General features: G+C 40.4%; 1 protein-coding gene across 1 annotated transcript in view; it reads right to left on the bottom strand.

The window, feature by feature from the left end:
* GMDS (GDP-mannose 4,6-dehydratase) overlaps positions 1-27,234 on the bottom strand; it is a 681,907-nt gene that overhangs the window by 288,393 nt on the left and 366,280 nt on the right. The window contains exon 7 of the mRNA XM_008158879.3: positions 14,776-14,903. Coding sequence (XP_008157101.1) covers positions 14,776-14,903 — 128 coding nt within the window. The remainder of the gene's footprint in view (positions 1-14,775; positions 14,904-27,234) is intronic.

Genomic DNA, 27,234 nt, shown 5'->3' with positions numbered 1-27,234 from the left:
CAAATGATTTCCCGGGCCTTATATGGCCTGCGAGCTGGACGCTCCCCACCCCTGCCCTAAAGGGTGCCCGTGAGCATGTGTGCAGGAGGCTCTGAGAGGTCATGCCAGGGTCTGCAAGGGCCACCCATCATACATGGAAAAGGACAGTACTCACTGCCTCTTTCTTCACAGAGCCACATGGAGAGCTGTCCCTAAAGACACAATAATTACCTACAATGACTGTGTGACACTGTGACAAGAATTGGTATAACTGTCAGACTTGAAGTAAGTGACAGATAGCAAAGCTAGGTAAGCAGCACCTTACAGAAGTACACCATCTATCAGTGCTGGCTTCATGACTACAGGCCATGCAGGGAAACCATCTGGTGGGTCTCCAGTAATGGTTGATGGCCAGCTTTGAGAGGTAGTGTGTGAGAATTCAGCAGGCAACTTCCAAGCATGGGGTGAGCCTTTCACTTTGAAATCCACAGAATCCTTGAGATTCTTAGGTAAGACTTAGGCCACAGGATAACACTAATTTCTGTAAATTAAATGACCACAGTTGAAATCCTTTTGGTCACTGAAGCCAGCATATTTTAATTTGTATGGTCTTTTTTTAAAACCTAAAGTCAAAGTTATTTGAATGCATCTATTCATTGATTTTGAAAATCAAAATTTTTATACTCTATGATATTCTAGTTTCTCCAAGAGATTTTGAAGCTGTTGGGAGGTAGTGGAGGCGCAGGTGAGAGATGCTATACACATACAAGACCTGTTTGATATAGACATCCTGGACCTGCACACCAGGGGATCCCTGCAGCATCCTGGGCTGGGAGCAGGAGAAGAGTTCTGTCCTTGGGGCACACAGGAAACCAGCAGGGCTGAAGAGGTCTGAAAAGAATGTTTCCTGTTTCCTGTGGGTCCAAGGCTACCTACAGCACAGGCTGCAAGGCCCTTCTCATTAGCCACTCATCAGCCCAATAAAGTCTGACACAGCAGGAAGGGGCAGGGGACCTCCTGCAGGGCTCTCTCCATGCACTGCAGACCCAGATTCCTTGAGAATGTGGGAGTCAGGCAGGATGGCATGTGTCCCTTTGCCTGACCATGGAGTGTGAGTGCTTAGACACATGGGAAAACCACTGGGTCACATGCTGCCAGAAGCCATCATTTTCTCTGTCAATCTGTGAACATGCAGATGAGGTTGAGGGTAATATGTCCATACATCTGTACCTGCATGCTCACCTTTACCTCTATTTTCTGTTTTACCTATGTGGTTTCTCTCCCATTTGACTGCTGGCTCCTAAGGGAAGACGACAATGTGTAGGCTAGTGCACGTGTACATGTGCTTCTGCATCCACGTGGGCATCTACATTAACACCAACCGCTCCCACACAAACTTGTACATGAGTTCTTACAAATCCATGCCCACACAGTACTGTATACCAACTTTCAAGTGGAATTTAAACAAACAAATAAAAACAAACCTGGCACAAAGCAACATATTGTGACCTACGAATAGAGGTCATTTTCTGAAAGTATTTTAAAGGTAAGTTTTGTTTCAGAAATCGAAGACTGGATACCTGCTCTAGACCCGTACAGTGATAAAATGAGGGAAGTAATATGAACTCTCCTAGGAATGTTCTACCTTGAAAGGGGTCTTTTAACTAAAATAGGCAAACCCTTTTCCTATAGAACACAGTGTATTTATGTTCCCAATGAACAGGCCAATAATTTCATGCAGTGAATGTCAGGGACTTGTTCACCATCGCCAGGCCAGGTGGTCAGCACTCACAGGACTGACTTCTTCCCTGTGAGCCAGCTGGCCTCTGTGGGGATGCACATTTTACAAAAACACAAATAAACAAAATTTCAAATGAATATGGGGTTGTAAGTAACATGCTGTATGCCTATATTAGACATAAGAGCTGGTCAATAAGTGAGCTATACCTTTTCTTATATTTTTCTTATATTTAAAGTTCCACCCACGGCCGAAACCGGTTTGGCTCAGTGGATAGAGCGTCGGCCTGCGGACTCAAGAGTCCCAGGTTCGATTCCGGTCAAGGGCATGTACCTTGGTTGCGGGCACATCCCCAGTAGGGGGTGTGCAAGAGGCAGCTGATCGATGTTTCTAACTCTCTATCCCTCTCTCTTCCTCTCTGTAAAAAAAAAAAAAAAAATCAATAAAGTTCCACCCATGACTTCTCTTTGCCATGTAGTTTACAAGTATTGACCAGTTTTGCTCTGAATTTCCTTTTGGTAAAAAATATGAATTAAAACAACAAACTTTCTCTGAGATGCATGCAATTGGGTTATGAAATAAACTTAATAAAGACTTTATCATTTTAATGTAATCATCCTAGCTAATAGAAATATCCAGAAAGGAGCAAAGAGGTCATGGAATGTTCAGCCCTATTTCTCTCTTCCTCTGATCACCACTTGGATTTTACAACAGACCCTCGTAACCTCAAGCACGTGTTGTCTGCTCCTGGGCTCAAAGATGACAACCTAGACAGGAAGAAGTTTGCATTTTTCCATGGGCATTTCCTCACATGCAGGTCACATGTGTGGGGATGATGTGTAGTATCCTGATTCTCCATATTCATAAATAATAAGGGTAAGAGCAGAAATTCAAGACTCAGGGGTCCTGGGTTAAAGTCCCAGACTAATGGCTGACCTTAAAGACCATAATGACTGGCAACATAAACTGAACCATTAAGGATTTAAATGTTCCTCATTAACTTTTATTAGTCTAAATTTTTAACTTTTTCTCTTCCTCTTAAAATTAAAAAATAAGCATTCCCTTCAACTTTGCACACCTTCCAGCAGCATTCAGGCTAAGCAGGGTCTTGGAGGGGTCACAGACTAGTGAGGGGAAAAATAGCATCCATAACTGAATGCCCAATGCAGTGACTTTCAATGTCTCTACACCTTCCATAAAAACCAGTAAGTCAGGTTACACTCTTAAACTTATGAGAATCAGAGATTTCACAGTCCTGTCATCTTAGTACTTATAATTCCTCACCACTAAAAAGCACCTAATTAAGATTTTTTTTTGGGGGGGGGAGAGCTCTTTCTTCTTTTAGTCCTTCCTACAGTGCTTAGGCAGTAGGTGAAGCACTTTAAATTTATTATTGTAAAATTTGTTAAATGTTGTGCCTACACATTAATCAACAGGATACCTAAAAAAAAAGAAAAACAACTACCATGGAGTCTTCCTACCCCATAGCTTGTCTGCGGATCTGATCTGCCATGTGATTGATGATCTGTGTGGAAGGAAGGCAAAGGGTGGGGGCACACAACAAATGTTCCAAAAACATTGATTTGTTTTGTTTCTAAAATGATGTTACATTAAAAAGTAGCATTTTAGAAAGAGAATATAAGTGCACATTTGGTATGGAAAATTTCCAAAATTTGCATAATGTTATAAAAATGCAGAAGTTAATCTCCTCATACACAAAGGAACAATAGCCAATGCCCAGGTAATCTCTGAGGGCACAGAAAGGCCAAGACAGCATCACAACCCACCTGTCAAAAGCAGATGCCCCTACTGCCCTAGACAGTGTGGCTCAATGGTAAGAGTGTAAGGCCCTCAGACTGAAGGGTCGTGGGTTCAATTCCAATCAAGGGCACATACTTCGGTTGCAGGTTAGATCCCTGGCCTAGGTCAGCGTGTGTGCGGGAGGCAACCAACCGATGTGTCTCTCACATCGATTTTTTCTCTCTCTGTATCTCCCCCTCCCTTCCACTCTCTCTATAAATCAATGGGAAAAATATCCTCAGGTGAGGATTAATAAAAACAACAAAGCAGGTGCACCTCACCTTTGTCACACAAGGTAGGAAAGGAGCACAGAGAGCCTTCGGTTATAAAATTTCCTTACTGTGATTATTTATTGTCAATTTCATCCTTTACAGTTAATTGTTATCTGATTGTGTAAGAAAACTAATTATTATATATGCACAATGGAATATTATTCAGCCATAAAAAGAAGGAAATCTTTCCATTTGCAACATCGATGGGCCGTGAGGAAATTATACTAAGAGAAATACTAGTAAGTGATACAGAAAGGCAGATAGTGTATGTTCTCTCTTATGTGTAGAATCTAAAACAATAACTAACCTCCTTCCCTAGCTCCCAGATACAGAAAACAGACTTGGTGGTTGCAGAAGGAGGGAGGGAGTGAAGGGTGGATGAAATGGGTGAAAGTGGTCAAAAGGTACAAACTTCCTGTTATGAACTAAAAAGGTTCTGGGATGTGATGTACAGCACGGTGGCCATAATAAATAAAATTGTGTTGTATATTTGAAAGTTGCTAAGAGAATAAATCTTAAAAGTTCTCATCACAAGAAAAACATTTGGTGACTATTTATGGTGATGGATGCTAACTAGACTTGTTGTGGTGGCCATTCTGCAATGGTATATAGAAATGTCAAGTATTATGCCATACACATGAAACTGTATCTCAATTTAAAAAAAGAAAAAAAAATAGTTATTACAAATCAACCCTTTAAGAAAATGTGTATTGTAAATATGTGTTATTTTCTCAGTGACCTCAGCTTGCTGGCATGCAAAATTGGTAGGCCAGGATCTAACATATTTTTAAAGTAGCTTTTCTTCATCAAAGAATTAAATGCTGTAATTCTTTTTAAAAGCCTAAATTCCAGTTAGAGGAAAAAAACGCTATGTCAAAAATGACAACAATATGCATTTTTTTCACCTTGGAAACCTTAGACTTGAAAGCAGCCCACAGTATAACTTTTCCATGACTCCCGCTGAATTCTGAGACCACCAGTGTAACAGCACCACTCAGAAAACCGCACGCCTGGCCATGCTGGAGAACAGACTGGCTGAGGAGCAGGCAACAGGCCAGATGGTTCTGCTGAGGGAAGCACTTTTTTTCTTTATAAAAACAAAAAAAGCCCTAATAGGTCAAACACAAAAATGTAGATATGGTAAAATGGAAAGCTAACAGGGAGAGTTGTATAAATGAGACAAGCATAATTTTGCATTGTTTGCATCCATACCAGTAAATGGGTATAGGGGAAAAAGGAAGGCAAAATAAAACAGTAGATTTCTACTGGATCTGAACAATTTTCTCAATAGGGAGAAGAGCTATTAGCAATCCTTAATTAGTTATGGAGGCAACATTTTGGAAACCAATAGCACATGATTTATGTAAAACAGAGCACCTATGAGTTATCCTAAAAACTTTTTAAAAATGAACCTTTAAATACAGAGTCCAAAGTAACTATAGCCACTCTGAGTTCTTGTACATCCAATTAATGTGTTTCTCCACAGTGCAAATGTGGGTGGAACAGTGCGTGGTGAGTTAGGAAAGATCCTACTGAAATGCTTAACTAAGCCAATCCAATTCCTTTGAGCTTCACTAGACTTCTAACATCCAGAGACCTATATCATGCGTAATTAAACAAGCAAACCGGTAATTCATTAGGGCTAATTTAATAGATGACTCATTGGCCTGGACAATGATGCTTTGGTTTCACAAAGGCTCTTGCAGATAGTTAACTACGTGAAGCTCTCAGCTGCCACTGACAAAGGCAGTGGAATTCAAATCACCTGCGCCACTTCTTCAAACTTCTTTAGTTTTTATGAAGATAAGGATCAAATGAAATTATGTGTGTATTAAACCTGTACTTCCTGTACAGAGTTGGTATCTTCCTCAAATTATATGATTGTACAACTATTACACTTCAGAGGAAGTTTTCTACTTAGGATGTAGAACTGGACTTTTAACTTCTGGCTCTTCAAATGTTTTACAGCTTCTTTCTAATTCAATTTCTCATATTTATGTTCTTTGTTTCACCAGATGAATAGAGATTCTAGGAAGTCATTAGTAAAAATGCTAGTTTATTTGTAATTCCTAGTGAGGGGTAATAAAGGCTTTAAAATCTTACAGGAATGACTAAATATACCAACAATCCATCCAGGAGGGGCTGTATGGAAGAGTAAGTAGGCAGGGCTGGAACCACTGTTCACTATGAGGCCAGGACTTTGGGCTTCTCTTTTGAAAGCTAGCTTTTTCATATGGGAAATGCAAATATTAATTTCTGCTCTCCTACCCAGAGTCTGAAATTGGTTGGGAGAATCAAATCCAAAGAAGTAAATGACAAAGCAAACACAAATACAAGAGGATAACCTTTAATGCTTTAAAAAGAGGTCTGATCAAAGCTTTGTATTTTGTTTTCAAACTGGACATTTAAGATCCAATGAAAATCAGCAAGTAGTTCTGAACCTAAAAGAGACACTATGAGAAAAAACACAGGAAACTATAAAGCCCCCTATCCTGATCTTTGCCTTTGCACTGATGAAAAGGAGGAAGGTGCAGTGGCCACACCTAGGTGAGTATTTGTATTGTGTGGATGTAGTTACAAAATGACTAAGAGGCAAGGGCCACTGTCACCTTCTAGGAATGCAATCTGCCTCCCCTAGGCTCCACCCAGGTAACCACACACCACCGTGGGGCTGACACACAGCACTCCACTTCAGAGTCAGAGCTGGGCAGCCTAGGAACAGGGAGCTGTGCTGGGGACCTGTGGGTACTGCGCAGCAAGGGAGGAATGAAATGGCACACTCAGAACCCAATGATCCCGCAGACTGTTTCTCTTTTCTTCTAACTGTACAGTTTGCATAGATTTTCTACAGCTACTACCAAATAACTCTAAGAAACTTTAAGTTCACTTTTACACATAATTAAGAAAAAAACACCATTACTATTAGAAAATGATCTGCTCCTAATGTGTGTGTGTGTGTGTGTGTGTGTGTGTGTGTGTGTGTGTGTGTGTGTGGTAGCAGGGAGATATGGACTGGGAGGAGGATGGAGAATTGGGAAGACATGGCTGAGGGAAAGTTTTCCAGAATGATAAATCTGTGATGAAAATGTCTAGAAGAATCCTCTATTAAAGGAGACTCTGGAAAATTGAGAAGTGATAATCACACAAATAAGAGGTTTTGAATGAGCAGATGGCAATATTATAAGTCACACTGAGGGACATTTGATCTTGGAAACTAATGTTACTTTTGTGATTTTAAAATGTTTATTTTATATATCAGGGCAAGTGTATCATTCTTTCTATTTTTTTCCATGTGCTCGGTTAGCTTCCTGTAAAAAATAGGAATAAAGTCTACTCACAGCAGAATCTAGAGATATGGGTAACTTACCACAGCATGAAAATATAATGGCACTTTTCAGTTTTCCTTTGTGGGCTGCATGCAACAAGAGAGAACAATGCTTGAAAACATGTTGCTGCAATCAAGTCAATCCATTTCAACTAATACCAAAACCAGTAAGATCATATTCAGTGGGAAATGTCTTAGGTAAGAAAACAATCTTTTGATGACAAGAGCAACAAAAAACATTTCATGTATACATATTCATTTTTTAAAATTTTATAAGGAAATGCTCAGATAAGGAGACTCCATTCAATGCAAGTGTTTATTTGGCCTAAGGAGCATTCTATTTGGGAAAGGTTTTTTGCTTTGTTGCTTTGGATGCAAAGGCAACATTAACACATGTTTGTATTACAGGGGCCCTGGGGCCTCGCCTGGGACCTGAAGCCTGGGCTCCTGAGACAGCAGCAAGTAGCATTGGAAAGGTCTGAGAAAGGTACAGAGCAGGGCCCTGTGAGGACAAAATCACAGAATTTTAGTAAATGGTTTATTGCAACAAAGCACTGAGAAGTAGGATAAAGCCAAAAAGTACTTTAGAATGAACTTAAAAATGAGGATTTTGACGAGAGATAGTTACTATTTTCTGGGTGTTCATAGGCATGGGTTAAATGAAAGTAAGAGAAAGACTACCTTGATTGCAAATACATTTTTGTGTGTCCTTTTCAGAGTGCATTAGTGTAAAAATGAAGAATTTAATATTAAGGATATATAACTTCTACAGGCAAAATCATAATAAATTTAGGTGATGTCATATTTTACAAGAGGCAATTACATCTATTTCACACATAGAGTGTTGTTATTAAAGTTAAATAGCCAGTTTAGTTGGGAGTGGAATCGCATGATACCCTCCATATGTATATGAAGGAGCACCAGCATCTAAGAGGAAAAAGAAGTTTCTTATACTGTTTCCAAGGACTTTTATTTTCAGGAATGGAACCATGTTTTCTTAAATACAAGCAGTCATTTACTGATCCACAACAGGGTGATGACACTTAGTGTCAAAGGGAATGAGTACAGGGTGGAGTACACACTTCTACCTTAATGTGGTTAATTGCCACCCATTAGAAAACAAATGTCATTTACACAAAATTTCATAGTCCGCTTCCACAGGCGTTATATCCACTGAACGTGCAACTCCACTCAGTTTATTTTCATTGTCTTTCCACATACATGCACTTCATACCTTCGCCTAGAACCACTTTTCCAACTTAATCTCAGATGCTCAGTTTTGTATTTTTAAAATTCAACTGAAAGTATGATCTAAAAATGCACCCACCTCCATGTTTCTAAATTATCTGTGGATGGAAATTTGATGAATAGTCCATACCAGAAATATTGATGATGCTGGCTTCATTTATTAAAACAACAATTTAAACAGGTCCCTATGCTTTCTGGGAACTGAGGGTGTGAGCACTCCTGGGTGTGAGCACTCTTAGGGGGTGAGCACTCCTGGGTGTGAGCACTCCTGGGTGTGAGCACTCCTAGGGGGTGAGCACTCCTAGGAGGTGAGCACTCCTAGGGGGTGAGCACTCCTGGGTGTGAACACTCCTAGGGGGTGAGCACTCCTAGGGGGTGAGCACTCCTGGATATGTGAGCACTCCTGGGTGTGAGCACTCATGGAGGGTGAGCACTCCTGGGTGTGTGAGCACTCCTGGGTGTGTGAGCACTCCTGGGTGTGAGCACTCCTAGGGAGTGAGCACTCCTGGAGGGGTGAGCACTCCTGGAGGGGTGAGCACTCCTGGGTGTGAGCACTCCTAGGGGGTGAGCAGTCCTGGGGGCCTGAGTACTCCTGTGAACCCGCCCTGGCCAGAGGAAGTCAGGCACCATGACTTTCTGCCTTTCTGTTAAGTGAGGCCTTTCTGAAGATTGGATTCTGGTACCGTTAATACTTGAGAGAACTCAAACACATTAAGAAACCAAGCTGGCCTCCTGAATATGAAAAGAGGTTTGTTGATGATGTTGCAATAAGCAAGCTTTCCCTTAAATAATATCTCAAACTGTTTAAATGGCATCTTTTACCTCCAGATCAGTGTGAATTAAAAGATGTAAAATGTTAGCAGCAAACCAAATGAAACTTGATGAGATTAAAAGGATTGGGGAACACTGGTCAGTTCTTCCCAGATCTGTCAACAGTCTCCTCCCCTGCTACCAGAGGCTCCCAGTGCTCCGGGTCTCTGTTATTAGCTGAGAACTGAGAGCTGTAATAAAGGTTAACTCACTTAGAAGCTAACAGACAGAGAGATATAGACACCTAACCACCCATTTTCCTCAACACACCCTTTGTGTTGCTGCTTCATACAGCCAATGTAACAGCTTCAGAGAGATCTGATAGCTGTCTTACAGATACTTGTCTTTCCCTTGGACTATGTATGGTAGAAAGCGAAAAGTGAGAGCAGCTTAATTTTCTGTCTCTGTGCAAAATGGGAAGTTACCCAGATCCCACTGCTAATATACTTATTCCCCTCACTTCACTATAAATTAGTGGTTATGAATGTGGCTCAGGGATCAGGCGAGGGCTGGAGTTAGGGACACATTCACCAATACTGGTCATGGTTTGGGTGAACATGTTATCTGAACATTCTAACCCTCAGTTCCTTCTTCCATAACACAGCACATACTCTCTACCTTTCAGGGTTGTTGTACATATTATTATACGTACTTATAATGTATATAAAGTCCTTAGTAAAGTTTCTGGCCTATAATAAATTCCCAATATTCAACATTTGACAACTATTATTTTTATTTCTAATGGTAGCTTTTTAAATATCAATCTGTGTTCCCCGCCATTCTGCCACCCATAAAAAGAAATAAAGAAAAAAGAGAGGAAGAAAGAAAAAGGTGTGTGGGGGAAAGCAATATTAAAATTCAGATGATTCTCCATCCTCACCCAATGATCTGAGGGTCCCCTGACAGCCCCTAGACCATCACATCTCTTCAGGAGCACCTGCATGGTCAGCTGTTGGCAGTATGGCCTTTTACTGAGTGCTGGAAAGAGCTCAGACTTAGGTCACTTGATTATCTGCATGTTCCAAGTACAAGGGACCATCTTATTAGTAGGTAAAAGCTTAAAGGCACTTCCAGTCCAGTTCTTATAAGTATTTTCTGGCTCCAGTTGTGTTCTATCAGCTAGTTTTATCAAGGTGGGATCATGATGGGGCCTTGCTAACCAAACTGCTCCTGTTGATTTATTTAAACACATGGTGCCATTTCCCAGCTCTGTCCTGCTAGATGTTAAAACTTATTTTTTATTAAAATGGTAGTAAGGTTAGATAACTTTGAGAAAACTTCTATTAACCAGAGCAGGTGGTAGTACAGATTCACATATCTTAGGTTTTGAGAAGTCAGTCTTGCATAAAAGACACATGCTTACCTTTGTGCAATATAGCATTTTGCAGGATTGCTTGGCTTCTAGACTGCCATTTGCAGCCACTAAAACAATGACCATGATTAGTACTCACTAGAAGACTCCCTGAAGGAACAGTGTCACTCAGGGAAGTCAGAGGTTCTCTGGTTTGCAGTTTTTGGGTGCTGCTCAAGCAATACTGACCATATGAATGGGCTTGGATCTGGTATGCAGCTCCCACTATGTTTTCTGAACATGCAGAATGAGGGAGGCAGGCATGAAAACAGGTTGTGTGCTATCACAATAATTTAAAAAGATAAAAATATTTTAAAAGTTTGAATTGCCAACTGACTATATCCCATAAAAATGTAAAATTTTTATAACCTATGTTTGTGTAAATTGAGTATTTATAGCTCTACCACAGTGATTTTTAAATACTAATATTTGTTTCTCAGAATGCAATAAAAATGTTCATTACAGAATCTGGGAGTTTACTGTATGGTAAAAGGCATTCAATTACTCTGTTTAAAATGTTTATATTAAAATATTGGAAAAGATGTAACTGCATATCACTTAATTATTAAATATTATATAATTTAATATAGTTTTTATAATCTTCATTTCAAATTAAAATACCTCGAATTCAAATATTTTAAAAATCATTTTGATCTAGGGAACAAGGGTATAAATAGATGTTGATGATTCTGACTCAGCAACAGGAAGTGGTTTTGTATAAATTGTTGCAAAAATGTTTACAAGGTGAAGGTAGATTCTAATCATGTAATGTACAGCACATTAATGCTAATTTTTTACAGGGCTGTTATTATGTCCTTTCCACAGATGTGCGAATTGAGATATAAAACCTGGCTAAGGCGGAGGAGCAAATTGCTGACAGCTAGGTCACTTCCACCCCCTGTGTCAAATGCTCTACTCTTCATCACGGAAATTCACTCATAAGTAACAACGTGTAAGGTGCTTAATCTAAAGACACCAGTACAATCTGCCTGTGTGTAAAGAGAGGGAGTGTAGAATTGCAACATGTGCAGAGGAGACACCATAAGAGCTGCTGGACTTGAGCTCGCCAAGGCGGCCCATTCAAAGCTGACTACAGTGCCAGAATGCAGATATGTGGTAAACAAACAATGCTTCTCTTTTTTTATTCTTATGCTTTTTTATTTTAATTCTAGCAACATTTTACTACATTTAAAAATGCAAGGGATGATATTATTTCTTAAAATGAAGATAGCAAACTATGAATTTTTACTTAATGATAGTTTTTAGAAATCAAGAATCCATCAATGAGAACTATAAAAATACTCTGACATCATCAACATGTGTCACTGTCAGAACCCCAAGGAGATCACTAATACAAAAAGCCCACTTGGACTGTGGAACAAATCAGGTCTTGAATGCCCATGAGAGCAACTTAATTTTGTATGTCTCTCTGTAAAATTTGACAATGCTTTCTTTACTTTACCAAAAGACCAGAATATCTTGCTCTTAAATTTGGCTTCTGGGTATGCTGTATTGACATGATCTTGTCAAGGAATCTTCAAATGACATCATTTGGGAAGACCTTTTTGAAGTCTTTGAGCCTAAATATTTATAAAATACCTTTATTTCAAATGAATACAGATGTGGGCCCTTTGTACCCAAGTTTGAGCTACACCCAGGAGCAGTGGTAGCCTCCGCATTTTGGGAGTCAAATGAGAGCAGAATCCTTCTTCCAGATCCACTAAGCTCACAAAAGATTTTTCTCATTACTTACATATTTATTTAACAGGCTCAGGCATTTTTTTTTTTTTGTAGATATTTTAGCCTATTTTTAAAAATGTCACTTTTTTTGTTTCCTGATTTAGAAACTTTATACATATTCATTTCACATATATGGAAAATATAGAAGTATAAGGAAAACAATAAACATAACTGGTAATAAGCATTATTAACATTTTGCTGTTTCTCTATCAAAATATATTTCTGAGTTCCATACAACCTGTTACTTTACCCCAGTGCAAAAGTATAAAATAAAATAAAACTTGACCTATTTGGTTCCTGAATTTAGAGAACCAGAGTTTGAATAAAGAAGGATGCCAATACAGTCTTCTATGTAGCCCTAAGTATAGTCAGGTAGCTAGAAGGCTACACATCCAAATGCTATTATTGAAGAAATATGTATTTATTTTTACAAAATCTTCCTCATATTTGTACATAGGTAAGGTCATATAGGTTAAACAAAAGACATTTTCAACTTCTCCTGTTAACATCTCCTTTCTCCACTCTCTTATAATTTCTGAAACTGTTGTCTTATATATTTTTTAATGTAATGCTCTTAAAATATATCTGACTAATGTCATAAAATGCTTCTTTGTAATTACAGCTCAGAAAAACATATTTTAAATGTAAACATTAAGTATTAAACATATTTAATGTTGTGCTATTCAAAATTTAAAATCAGAACTATTTTTTGTCCATAATATAAATCAGTAATAGGTGTTCAAATAAACATTTTTAATTGTTATAAACAAAGACAGTCACAAATGCGAAGCTAACCTCTGTGTTAGCCAGTGAACTACTTGTTTGCTTTCTTTTGTATGTTCAGTTTCTCTCTGAATCACATCAATGAACAAGGAAGTCAGATCCGGTTTCCCAGAGACGAATCACTAAGGACAGAAATAGTCTCCTGAGCACAGGAAGTCTGTATGTACCTCAACAAGGACAAGTGGGCTCCAGGGGAAATAAAAATGTCACCACCACGCTCATTCAGGTCTGGCCACAGAACCACCAGTGATATCTAAAAGCATACTAGTTAGGGAAAGATAAAATGTTCCTTCAAAGAAAAATCACTCTCCTTACATATGTAACTCAACCCAAAATTTAATGTGCAGTATATAAATCTTAGGAGCGAATATTTAAATTTCCCTTTAACTATATCCATTATTCTGCAGTAGCATCTTCAACATCTCTCTGTGTCTCTCTTTATGTAATGGACAAAGTACACTGGCATGCAAAGTCAGTTTATTGCTCTATACACTTTAGGAAGTGTATAGAGCAATAATCAGACTCATAAGCAGCAGAAACCAAAAGCTCTGTAAGAATATTACTCTTAGAGTAATTTAGTAGAACAATGTAAATCTGAATGTCTTAGATTATACAAATTGAAATTCGATAGTATTTCTTGAACATCTGAGAACTAATAATAATGCCATTGTAATAACCTGGTTATTATTTAACAGGAAAGGATGAAAGGGAAGACTGGATATAGTTGTGCCATTTATACAGCTTTGCCAAAAAAGTTGTATTTAACATTATCCAAGCCTGTTCCCTGCTGATGGATGGGGGAAGGGGATGGACAAAGACAGTTCAGATGAATGCCCAGTAAGGTCTGAGTGATGTGGGAAGGTGCTTGTCTGTCAATCACACCTGAAAGCAAGTCAGTGGCCAAGATGGGTGAGGCCAATGCAAGCAGACGAAACCTGAATATTTAAAGCTTCCAACCAAAAGAAGTTCCCTTTCTTTCTTCTCCCTCAGGCACACCTGGTTCCTGGCTCTCCTTTGGCAGGGGGATACTTTCCCCTGTGCCCACATAGTGCACAGCCTTGTTGGACTCCACACATGGACTAATAGACTTTAATTAGCTTGGATACTGAGCCACACCCGGTTGAAACATGGAATAGAAGCTCTGGACACTGGCCTATTTTGGCTTTGCTAGAACCCCAGCTGCACCTTTTCCAGGACTGGATTAGGGGCAGGGGACTTAGGAATTAGAGAAATTTAACTCCACCCAAATAAAGCTTCCATCCATATCCCATCCTCCTGTGGGGGCCTCTGAAAATACTTCTTTCAGTGATGCCCCAAGAACCTGCACCTTGCTCCCATGAGTGACAGGGGAGTTTAATTCTCTGATAACAGTACCTTTATACCAAAAAATTATTTCACCGTTATATGTGTATTGGGCAGAGAGGAAAGAGAAGGTGCAAAAAGTGGGGACCTGTAAAAAATCTTTGGAAGTGAAGAACACCAATGAAACATTTTTTCATCTATCATCTAAAACAATGACCAACACATTTAAAAAAAAATTTCCTCATTCAAGCAATATTCAGTATAATCTACATGTACTGCTGAACGAAAGAGCCTTAAATTGAAAGTAGTATGAGCTTAAACATATCTCATTAGCAAAATTTTATGTGCTACTACCTCTACTACTGGAGGCCTGGCATTAAAGCACCAACTGATACAGGTATTTTTAAGAACATGAGTTAGTTCCTACCTCTACATAGTCCTTGGCGTGGCCCCAGTCTCGTTTGGCATCCAGATTTCCCAAACTGAAACGTTCCAGCTGTCCAAGGTAAATCTTAGCTACTGACCGGCTAATTTTTCGAGTAACAAAATTAGCTCCTAAAAAGAGACAAAAGATGTATTATCAGTAGAGTGCATTTGACATCTAACAGTTTGGTGAACCAAATGCAACCTCAGCCTCTGGGCATTCCTTTCATTCCTCCCCTCTTCCCCCTCTTAAAATAATAAAAGGAAAGAAAAAGATCATTAACTGTCATTTAGACAAGTTAAGAAGCTCTAATTCTAAGTGTCACCTCAGCTCTATTTTCATAACAAACATTTTTCTTTGGGGGACTTATGTCTTAACATTCCTAATACATTGCTGCAATATGCGACCCAGGCATTAGGCCAAAGAAAAGCTATCCCAATGCCAGTTTTTAAACAGAAAATTCAAAAGGGTTGTATAAAGGGAAATGCCAGAATGGAAGACAGACATCTAAGACCACCCTGATTTTTTAAGAACATAAACATCATATATTCCTATTAATAAAACTATTCTGGGTTCATGGGGAGAGGGAGAAGAGTGTAACTTAGCCCACAGGGTGTATATCTGGTTAAAAGAAACAAACAAGGAATGCATTTAGGTTGTCAATAAATGATTATCACTTTTATTTAGAAACTTGCATAGCCATCCAATTATAAATTATGCTCCAATTCTAAATCCAAGTTTCTCTGTACTACACTTACTGCAATGCTACCTTCCAGTTTCACTTAAGTGTTATATATAGGAATAGGCTCCTGAATTCTTTATAAATATTTTGAAATGAATGAATAAAACGGTTCATAAATTTAAGAAAGTAATGAAATTGTTTTAATGTTCTAGGGTTTTTAATGAAAGTCTCTACCTACTTTTAAAAGATCACAAAAAAGGGACACAATTAAAAGACACTGTTGAGACAATTTTATCAATTCCCCTGTATCTAGGTGAAGTTATCTCAAAACATCAAGTAATGCCAAGTTCTCCAGGTACTAACACACATATGAGCTAGTCAATAATGGCTTCCCACAGTTTAGATAGATTACTATCATAATTTATCACATTTCAATAACTTCAGCTTTGTTCTTTTGCAGATGAAGCAGGAAGGTGAATGTTATGATGAAAACTTTTGGCTTCTAGAGAAATTGGCACAGGAATAAGGGGAATTTTTCTAAATAGGTTTTATAAATTTTGGCAAGAATATGGCCTAGTGCAAGTTCAAACCTATACTGGATTCACTTACTACACAAACTCGGTATATATATATTTAAACCAATGCCATGTCCTTAAAAATGACAGGAAGAGATCAACCAAAGAACGTATATGCATATATGCATAACCCATGGACACAGACACTAGTGTGATGAAGGCCTGGGGGCAGGGGCAGGCTGGAGAAAGGCAAAGGGGGAGAAAAAGAGAGACATCAGTAATAGAGTCAACAATGAAAAAAAAAATGACAATGGAAATCCACATTTTCAGTTTCTCTTAGCAGTTTATAGAGTACCTTAAGAAATCCAAAGTTTCACCTTCCCACAGCAGTTTATAAAACACCAGACCTAGTTCAAAAAAGCCTTTCAAAATGAAGAAATATTAGGTACAATCCTTCGCAATCTATTACTGATTAGCACTATTTATTTTCTATTGACAGTAACAATTACATTGATAATTAAATGCCGGTTTCTTTATGTATTTCTATTTTAATGGCAGGACTATCCTATCTAACAAAGGAGTAATATGCAAATTGACCATTACTCCAACACACAAGATGGCTGCCCCCATTTGGTCAAAGATGGCTGCCCCTATGTGGACACAAGATGGCCACCACAAGATGGCCAGCAGAGGAGGGCAGTTGGGGGGACCAGGCCTGCAGGTGAGAGCGGTTAGGGGTGACCATGCCTCAGGGGAGGGCAGTTAGGGGTGACCAGGCCTTCAGGGGAGGGCAGTTAGGGGTGACCAGGCCAGCAGGGGAGGGCAGTTAGGGGCAATCAGGCTGGCAGGGGAGCAGTTAGGCATCAATCAGGCTGGCAGGGGAGTGGTTACGGGGTGATCAGGCTGGCAGGCAGAAGCAATTAGGGGCAATCAGGAAAGCAGGCAGGCGAGTAGTTGGGAGCCAGCAGTCCTGGATTGTGAGAGGGATGTCCAACTGCCATTTAGGATCGGGCCTAAATGGGCAGTCGGACATCCCTCAAGGGGTCCCAGATTGGAGAGGGTGCAGGCTGGGATGAGGGACACCAACCCCTCCCCCCTCCAGCCCGTGCACAAATTTCATGCACCGGGCCTCGAGTACTAGATAAACTTGTGATGCCCAACCATTAGAGGAAGTTCCCAAAGTAGTTCAGATTATTCTATTGGCCAGTAAACTACTGTTTAGGAGTCCAATGGAAGCATGAGAAGTTCAAACAATCTACTTAGGTCCTAATCTCATGTCCATTCTTTCAACATGTTTTAATGGGGCACCTACCAAAGACTGAAGTACCAGGCTAGGGGGTCCGGGAGTGAAGCAGCAACCACTGCTCTCAAACAGCACAGGGAGTGTAAGAGAGACAAATAAATCCATACTGCCAAAAATTAAATAGCAGCTTTGCAAGGTCAGGGCCTATGACCCTGCGGCTGTATGGTCAGGAGACACCTACCACAAAAGGAGCCTGAAATGAGGCTCCTAGTGAGCTCATGAAGGGACTAAAGAAGTTGTGCTATAAGGACAGTGATCCAGGCAGAAGGAATAGCACATGCAAACACAGGGAGGCACCTTGCTCTTTAAGCTCTTGCCATAGGCTGGCAATGACCACAACCATGACATCTCGGATGATGGCTGTTGCTATTAGCACTGTACTAGCCTATGTAGATGCAGAAACTCATGTAATTTTCAGAGCAACCCACAGCTAAGAATGGTTATTATCCCCATCTATCTATATAATAGAGGAATATGCAAATTATCCCGGAAGCCGTAACATCATGACCAAACAGTAGGGACCTGAGGCTGAATGGTGCTTGGCCGGGGCGAGGGACGTCAGGCTGCGCCCCCCGCCCTGCAGGGATTGACCGGGGACCTCAGGCTGCGCCCCCTGCCTGGTGGGGCTTGATGGGGGACCTGAGACTGCGCCCCCAACCTGATGCTGAGCTGGGGGACCTGAGGCTGCACCCCCTGCCTGGGGAGGCTTGACAGGGGAGGGGCCAGCCAGGTCTGGGTCTCACCCAATGGAGGTGGGGCCGGCCGGGTCTGGGTCTCCTGTGTTTTTGGAGTGCATGAAGGTGGTGGGCGGGGACTTTACTCTAGGTCCCATGGTGCGCCCTAGACTCTGAAAGGAGAAAGATTTTCATATACATTTTACTAATTTTCTTTCATCTCTGACACTTATATTATAAAAAAAGGACAAATAGCAATATTAAAATATTCCCTCTAATTAATTCCCTTTTAATGTGCACAAATTTCATGCACCGGGCCACTAGTCCTATATAATAAAAGCCTAGGTGGTGTCACGCCCTCGTGTGATGTCGCCACAAGATGGCTGCATGCACAGCAGAGGTGGGATCCAGTGGCCGCTCCATGCGGGGAGGCCTGGGGGTCCCGTGGCTCTGTGTGGCGCAGAGGAGGCCAGTCCCAGTGTCTCCACTGCCTCGCATGGAGGAGGTGGGTTGTGGCAGGAGAGGGCAGTTATGGGCCATCAGGTCGGCAGGGGAGGGCAGTTGGGGATGATCAGGTCGGCTGGGGGGGACAGTTGTGGGTGATCAGGGTGGCAGGGGAGGGCAGTTGGGGGTGATCAGGCCAGCAGGGGAGGGCAGTTGTGGGCAATCAGGCTGGAAAGGGAGCAGATAGGGGGTGATCAGGTTGGCAGGAAGAAGTGGTTAGGGGCAATCAGGCAGGCAGTCAGGTGAACAGTTAGGAGCCAGCGGTCCCAGGTTGTGAGAGGGATGTCTGACTGCCGGTTTAGGCCTGATCCCTAAGGGGTCCCAGATTGGAGAGGGTGAAGGCTGGGTTGAGGGATACCCCCCCCCCCACACCCACTGTGAATGAATTTCGTGCACTGGGCCTCTAGTGTTTAGATAAAGAAGCTGAGATTCAGTGAAGCTATGTGAATTGGCCATTCTAGAGGAGAATTCAGATCAGTGTCTGTGTGACCATCAAGCCAAGGCCCTCTACTTACCTGGACTCAGAATGGCATACTAGGAGTCAGGGAGCCTATCTTACATGGATACAAACTCTATCTTGCATACATAGTCAGATTTATTTAAAGTTTCTAGTTTTTTAAATTTCATTTTTAACAGCTGTATTGAGATATAACTCACATACCATGCATTTCATCCACTTAAAGTATCTAAGTCAATGGCTTTAGTATACTTAGAAATTGTGTAGCCATCACTACAATCAATTTTAGAACATTTTTGTCACTACAAAAGAAACCCCAAATCATTTAGCAGTCTCTCCTCATTTTCCCCAACCCTTCTGGCCTTAGGCAAGCACTAATCTATGTTTTGTCACTATAAATTTGCCTATAAGGAACACTTCATATGAATGGAATCATATATGTGGTATTTTGTAACTGGCTTCTCTTCCTTAGCATAATATTTTCATGGTTTAGCTATATTACAATACTAGTAGCCCTGCACACAAATCCGTGTGCCAGTAGCTTACCAGTAGCTCGCTGCCACCCTCCAGTAGCTCTCTGCCCACTGTCCCGCCCTCCTGTAGCTCCCCTCCCTCACTCCCCCCCTCATAGCTTGCTGCCCTGCCCCCTCCTGTAGCTCTCCTCTGCCTGCTTGTAGTTCGCTGCCCCACCCTCCTGCAGATCAGTGATCCAGTTGTTATGCGGTTGGTCCTTAGGCCTCATAATGGATAATTAGCATATTCCTCTCTTATTATATAGGACTAGTAGCCCGGTGCACGAAATTCGTGCACATTGAAAGGGAATTAATTAGATGAAATATTTTAATATTGCTATTTGCCCTTTCTCTATAATAAAAGTGTGAGAGATAAAAGGAAATGAGTACAATGTATAGGAAAATAATACATAATTTTATTAATAACTAAACAATAACAAAATGATATAACAACAATAACAAACTCATAATATAAAAAGAACATTGATGCAAATAATGACTGATAAAGTGATTAAACTTATTATAATATCTCCCTGTATACCACATTAAGAGTAAAAACACTTTCAGAGTGCTTGACTAATTTCCCTTGAGATAAAGTATTTACAACTTTAACTTTAACGTGACATGCTCTTTGAACTCAAGAGAAAGCAACAGCCGTAACTGGTTTGGCTCAGTGGATAGAGCATCGCCCTGTGGACTGAAAGGTCCCAGGTTTGATTCCGGTCAAGGGCATGTACCTCGGTTGTGGGCACATCCCCCGTAGGAGGTGTGCAGGAGGCAGCTGATCGATGTTTCTCTCTCATCGATGTTTCTCTCTCTGTCCCTCTCCCTTCTTCTCTGTAAAAAAAATCAATAAGATATTTTTAAAAAATACTTAAAAAAAAAAAGAGAGAGAGAGAGAGAAAGCAACATTAACTAACCATGTCCAAAAATGGGTTCAGGTAGGAATATTCCTACTCTGTCTAGAGTTTGTCCTTGTGATTTATTAATAGTCATCACAAATGCTGGCATAACGGGAAACTATCTTCGAATTAATTTAAATGGGTGGCCAGTGTCAGATGGGGACAAATCAATTCTTGGAATCAGAACAATCTCTCCCTCTGCAGATCCTGTTAATATTTCAGCTTTGATAATGTCAGGTCGCAATCTTTTGATAATAAATCTGGTACCATTACAAAGACTCCATTTACTATTAAGATTTCTCAATAGCATGATGATTGCACCCATTTTCAATTTTAATTGATGACACGGCATTCCAGAAGGAGTAATACTATTAAGAAATTCAATAGGAAAATTTTCCTTTTCAGCATCATCTGTTGAGTCAATGGAATCATCACTCAAATAGGTGTGAAAATCTCCATCAAGTATATCCAAAATTTCTTCATTTAATTTTTGAACGTGCTCACTTTTTGAACAAAGAATTGCATGTTTAGATATATTTTTAATATTATCTATAGATATACTATTTCCAAAAGGTGGCTTTAATAATAGATCCATTAAAAATAATTTCATGGGGAATTTCAATAATATCCATTCCTAAATGAAAACTGCTATCAAGTTTGCCATCTCCAAGTTTTACTAACCATTCACTATAAGCAGAATCCTCTGATCTCATATTTGTTTTAAGAGACAACTATCTGAAACATCCCCAAACACTACAGTACTTTTAACTTATTTGTACTATGGCCAATTGTATAGCATGGTGGCACAAAAATCCCCTCTGAAAAGAACTTTCCCACCAAATGCAACATTCAAAGTAATGCCAGCAAGAGCTTTATATGTATGGCACGTGTGCGAGTCAAAGTTTATTTTTAAATTTCCAGTGTGCGTCATATGTACTGGTTGGTCAGACTGATGGACAAATGTCGGTCACTTAGCCTTTTATCTATACAGATTATGAGTCATGATTTTAACTTTTTAAAAAATTATCCTTTAATACCTCCAAAGCACAATGAGTAAGAATCTGAAGGTTTATGTGGCTTCTATTTGGTTTCTAGGACAAAGTTCTTTTCTTTACCCACCACTCACTTCTCTCCTTTTATTCTTGAATGTTAATTCCAACATAATTTTTGTAACACCTCTTGAAAAGGATCCCACCAAGTTTTGATAGTCCACATGATAAAACTTACAGAAAAATACAGTATGAGACTTTCATTCTCTCACTAACTTCTTCATATAACTGTAATTCCTCAGTCTCTATAGAATGAAAAAGGAAATTAAAAGTGCCTTCTCTCATTCCAAGGCCTTTCTCAGTCAGGCAACCACAAAAGAAAGAATGAGCCTACAATTCATGCCATGTAATCTCTATCAGGCATAATTCAAATCAAATCCCATCAGGCAAAGTCTGGGATAATTAAAATGTATAAGAGAACAGTGGTGACCTGGGGAGAACTTATGAAACCTTGTCTGCTGCTTTTGCTGAATATTATTTTTGTTATCCTAGACTCCAAGTTCCTATCGGGGACCCGGTCAGGTGGCTGCGGGCGCTAATCCACTCCGCCTGCCCTGGTCCATGATCCATCATGGCAGACGTGGGCAGGTGGCTGCAGGCGCTAATCCACGCCGCCTGCCCTGATCTGTCATCCATGATCACGGAGCTGGTCAGGCGGCTGCGGGCGCTAACCCATGTCGCCTGCCCTGGTCCGTGATCTGTGATCGTGGACCTGGGCAGGCAGCTGAGGTCACTAACCCACGTTGCCTGCCCTGGTCCGTGATCCGTGATGGCGGACCTGGGCAGGCGGCTACGGGCGCTAACCCACGCTGCCTGCCCTGGTCCGTGATCCCTGATAGGGGCTTCGAGTCAGCTGCCGCCAGCACTAACCGCCTGACTCGAAGCCCCTATCCAGGACTTGGTCAGCCGGCTGCCGGCACTAACCGCCTGTCCCAGTCTACCATCATGGCTTGGATCCCACCGGCAGCGGGCGCTGCCCCCTCCCCCCACCATCTTTGCTGGTTTAATGTGTATATTTGCTCCTGATTGGCTGGTGGGCGTGGCTTATGGGAGTAGCGAAGGTACGGTCAATTTGCATATTACTGTTTTATTAGGTAGGGTAAATCACTACTTCATTCCTCCTTTATGGCTGAACATGTGGATATGACACATTTCATTTATTTGTTCATCAGTAGATCTTTTGGCTATTGTGAATAATGCTGCTATAAACATTCATGCACAAGCTTTTGTTTGGATATTATGTTTTAATTTCTCTTGGGTCCAGGTGGAATTACTGGATCACAGGGCAAATCTAGGATTATTGAGGTACTGCCACACTCTTCTCCAAAGCAACTACACCATTTTACAGTGACTGAGGTTTTCATCTCTTCACATCCTCCCTAACACTTGTTATGTTTATCTTTTCTTTTTAAATGCTTTTATTGATTTTAGACTGAGCATGGTTTATATTTTTGTTTTTAATGTGTTTATTATTTCAGAGATAGGAAAGAAGAGGGAGAGATAGAAACACCAATGATGAGAGGGAATAATCAAGTGGCTGTCTCCTGCAGTCTCCCTACTGGGAATTGAGTCCACCTCCCAGGCATGTGCCCTGACCAGGAATAGAACCTTGACCTTCTGGACGAAACAAGCAGGGCTGGTTTCTCTTATTGATGATACTCATCGTAGGGGATACTGAGTGTTATCTCATTGTGATTTTTGATTTTTTTTCTCTGATGGCTAATGATATTGAGTATCTGTATGTTCATGTGCTTATTGGCCACTATTTTTCTTTGGAAAAATATCTATTCAGATCCTTTGCCCATTTTAAAATTGTATTACCTGACTTTTTATTATTTGAGTTGTAGGAGTTCTTTACATATTCTGGACGCAAGTTCTTTATCAGATATATAATTTACAAATAACTTCTCATTGTATTAGTTATATTTTCATTTTCTTGATGGTGTCTTTGATGTACAAAAGTGTGGGAGATTTTTAATATTATAATGAAGTTGGATTTATCTAATTTTTGTTTTTAGTAGTATGAACTTTTGGTGTCATATCCAAAGGGTTTTGCCTAGCCCAAGATCATGAAGATTTTCTGCTATATTTTAAAATAAATTTCATTGATTTTGTTCTTACATTTAGGTCTTTCACCCATTTTTCATTAATGTATGGTATGATGAAAGGGCCTACTTCATTTGCATGTGTGAACATAGCTGTCCTAACACTGCTATAAAGGTTATTCTTTCTCTCTTTGACTGTCTTGACATCTTTTGTCAAAATTCAATCAACTGTAAATGTGTGAGTTTATTTCTTACTTTAATTCTATTCTGTCGATTTATGTATATCTATGTCCTTATGATCGAGCCACAAATGCTTGGTTACTATAGCTTCACATAAGTTTTAAAATCAAGAAGTGTGAATCTTTTGACTTTGTCCTTCTTTAAGCCTCCTTTAACTACTTTCAGTCCCTTAAATTTCCATATGAAGTTTATGATCAGATTGTTAATTTCTGCAAGAAAGTCAACTGGAATATTTTTGATAGGGATTGTGTTAAATCTGTAGATCAATGTGGGGAATACTGCTGTTTTAACAACATTATATCTTCCAATTAATGAACACAGGGCATCTTTCCATTCATTTAATTCTTTTAAAATTTCTTTCAGGCTGGCATGGATCAGTGGTTGAGTATTGACCTATGAACCAGGAGGTCACAGTTTGATTCCAGTCGGGACACATGCCCAGGTTGCATGCTCAAACCCAAGTTGGGGGTGTGCAGGAGGCAGCCTATCAATGATTCTCTCTCATCATTGATGTTTCTATCTCTCTCCCTCTACCTTCCTCTCTGAAACCAATTAAAAAAATTTTTTTTCTTTCGGCAATGTTCAGTAGTTTCCAGAGAGTAAGTTTTGTACTCCGTTTGTTAAATTTGTTCCTAATACTATTCTCTTTAATCTCATAATGTAACTTTTCTTAATTTCATTTTTAGATAAATTTTAAAAATTATTGTTGCTACCATATGTTTTACTAGTTAATTCTTAGGAGAGGATTAAAATGAAATTTTAAAAATGTACTGTCTTGCCGAAACCGGTTTGGCTCAGTGGATAGAGCGTCGGCCTGCAGACTCAAGGGTCCCAGGTTCGATTCCGGTCAAGGGCATGTACCTTGGTTGCGGGCACATCCCCAGTAGGGGGTGTGCAAGAGGCAGCTGATCGATGTTTCTCTCTCATCGATGTTTCTAACTCTCTATCCCTCTCTCTTCCTCTCTGTAAAAAATCAATAAAATATATTAAAAAATAAAAAAGTCATCTTAATTCATATAACTTTCACATAATAGCACAATCAAATTTACCATTAAAAAAAAATGTACTCTCTTTATCATAAAGACTGCTGATTTTAGGAGAGAATTATATAAAACTAGAGAACTGGTACACAAAATTTGTGCACTGGGAGGGGGGGATGTGTCCCTCAGCCCAGCCTACACCCTCTCCAATCTGGGACCCCTGTGGGATCGGGCCTAAACCACAGTCGGACATCCCTCTCACAATCTAGAACTGCTGACTCCCAAGCTCTCGCCTGCCTGATTGCCCCTAACCGCTTGTCAGTGTGATCTCCCCCTAACCACTCCTCTGCCAGCCTGATTGCCCCCAAATGCCCTCCCCTGCCAACCCAGTCACCCCCAACTGCCTTCCCCTGCCAGCCTGGTTGCCCCCAACTGCCCTCCCCATCCAGCCTGGTTGCCCTCAACTGCCCTCCCCTGCCGGCCCATCGCCCCTAACTGCCCTCCCCTGCAGGCCTGGCTTCCCCCAACGGCCCTCCCCTGCAGGCCTGGTTCCCCCCAACTTCCCTCCCTTGCAGACCCAGTCACCCCCAACTGGCCTCCCTTGCCAGCCATCTTGTGACCACATGGGGGTGGCCATCTTGTGTGAGGTCATGACGGTCAATTTGCACATTACCTCTTTATTACATAGGATTATTATACATGAGGGCTAACATCTTAGAAGTCACCTTGTTCAACTATTGCAAATGTGCAGGTGAAGAAAGAGAGAGAAAGAGAAGCTGAGTAACCGTCAGGACAAGTAGCCAAGCCTGGCCTCGGCTTGCACACCTGGAGCTGCTTCCACTAACCCATAGTGCAATGCAGGAGGCATCCTTCCTATATTAGATAACCCAAGTGGCTGTGCACTGTAACACATGTGGGCAATGGAACTCCCATAATTACTTTAAATACATGTTTGGTTTCTAAGAGCCTCAAAGTAGAAGACCCCACTGGGAAGAAGACCAAGAAACGAAAAGCTAGCCAATGAGCTGACCGAAGGCCAACAGTCAGTTATCAGCATAAATCATTTAATAACTCTGGAGTTATAGTTTCCTCTACAAGCTACCATTTCGGTCATACTCACCACACCAAATTCAAAGGCACACTAATGTAGATGAAACCACATTGTAGAACATAAATCACTACAGACATGTAAAGAATTAATACCAACATGTCCTTGTTTGTAAAATAATAATAGTACTTACCATGTAGGTTTGATACTTAAGTGAGAATATGTGGGTAATGTGATTAGAAAGTCCTCAATAAATGTTAGCTATTATTATAATTATTATGTTACAGTGTTAATGGTGTCTATAATTAAGCCTCAATGAAAAGTTCAAGTTTCTTAGTTCTTTTATGACTAAGTCTCTTAATTCTCTGATTTTAAATTTCTGAGATTGAGAACAGATCTAAATAAACAGCCAAAGGCAGGCATGCAGATGCATATACCATAGGTTACTTTTTCAATGTAAACTCATTAGCCTAGGAAAAATAAAGTACCCACATAAATGTATATACATAAGAAAGAAATCAATTAAAAAGCTTAGCCCAGCTGATGTGGCTCAGGGGATTGAGCATCGTCCCATGAAACAAGTGATCTCAGATTCGATTCTCTGTCAGAGCACATGCCCAGGTTTCGGGCTTGATGCCCAATGGAGGACATGCAAGAGGCAGCCGATCAATGATTCTCTCTCATCTTTGAGATTTCTGTTTCTCCCTTCCTCTCTATCCAAAAAGCAATAAAAAACATATATTTTTTTTAAATAGAGTTTTGGCTGGAATATTAGTTCTAAGATTGAGATCGTGAATTTTAGTGTCGTTGACAGAATGAACAGTACTTTCCCAATACAGCAAATAGGAAAAACTGCCACATTATAAAAATACCAAGATGTGCCCAGGTGAAGGAGAGCTCCAGAGCATCCATCATGGTTCACACCGAGGGTCTATGCTGGGAGCAGAACCGAAAGCCCCTTTCAGGACCTGAACACAAGTTTCAGTTTTTGATATCCAATCCGAGGACTCGAAGATGAGGTCTTCCAGATAGAACAATGGAAACAGCTACACACCATGTGAGTTACTGATCATTCTGTTACTGTTATCAGTGCTATTATCTTAAACAAGTATTTTAATTTTGTAGTTGCCTTGTCTATAAGATAGGATAATAATACATACTGAGGATATAATTCAAAGGCTGCAGAGTACTATATCAATGCCAAGTACCGCTATTAGTTATAAATGCGCTTGGACATTTTCACTGTGATAAATCTTTTAAAATAGGAAGGCTTTTTTCTTTTGCATTTCTCTTTACATGATCATCTCCAAAGTTAGCCCAAGGCTGGAAAAAGATTAGAAGAGCTACATGAAGCAGTCAAAAAGAAACAATTAATATTCATCCCTATCATTCAAAATAGGATTCTGTAAAAAGATGGTAAGTATGAAAGCAAGCCTTCATGAAAAAGTAAGTTTCTAAATAATTGTAGTGTAGCACACACCAAATGTAGTCCCAGCCCCAAGTTTCTCCCACAGTGAAGCCCGTGCAGGTACTGATGGCAGGCATGCAGAC

The sequence above is a fragment of the Eptesicus fuscus genome, chromosome 9 (assembly GCF_027574615.1).
Source record: "Eptesicus fuscus isolate TK198812 chromosome 9, DD_ASM_mEF_20220401, whole genome shotgun sequence".
NCBI lineage: Eukaryota > Metazoa > Chordata > Mammalia > Chiroptera > Vespertilionidae > Eptesicus > Eptesicus fuscus.
This window is presented reverse-complemented; position numbering and strand designations above follow the sequence as displayed.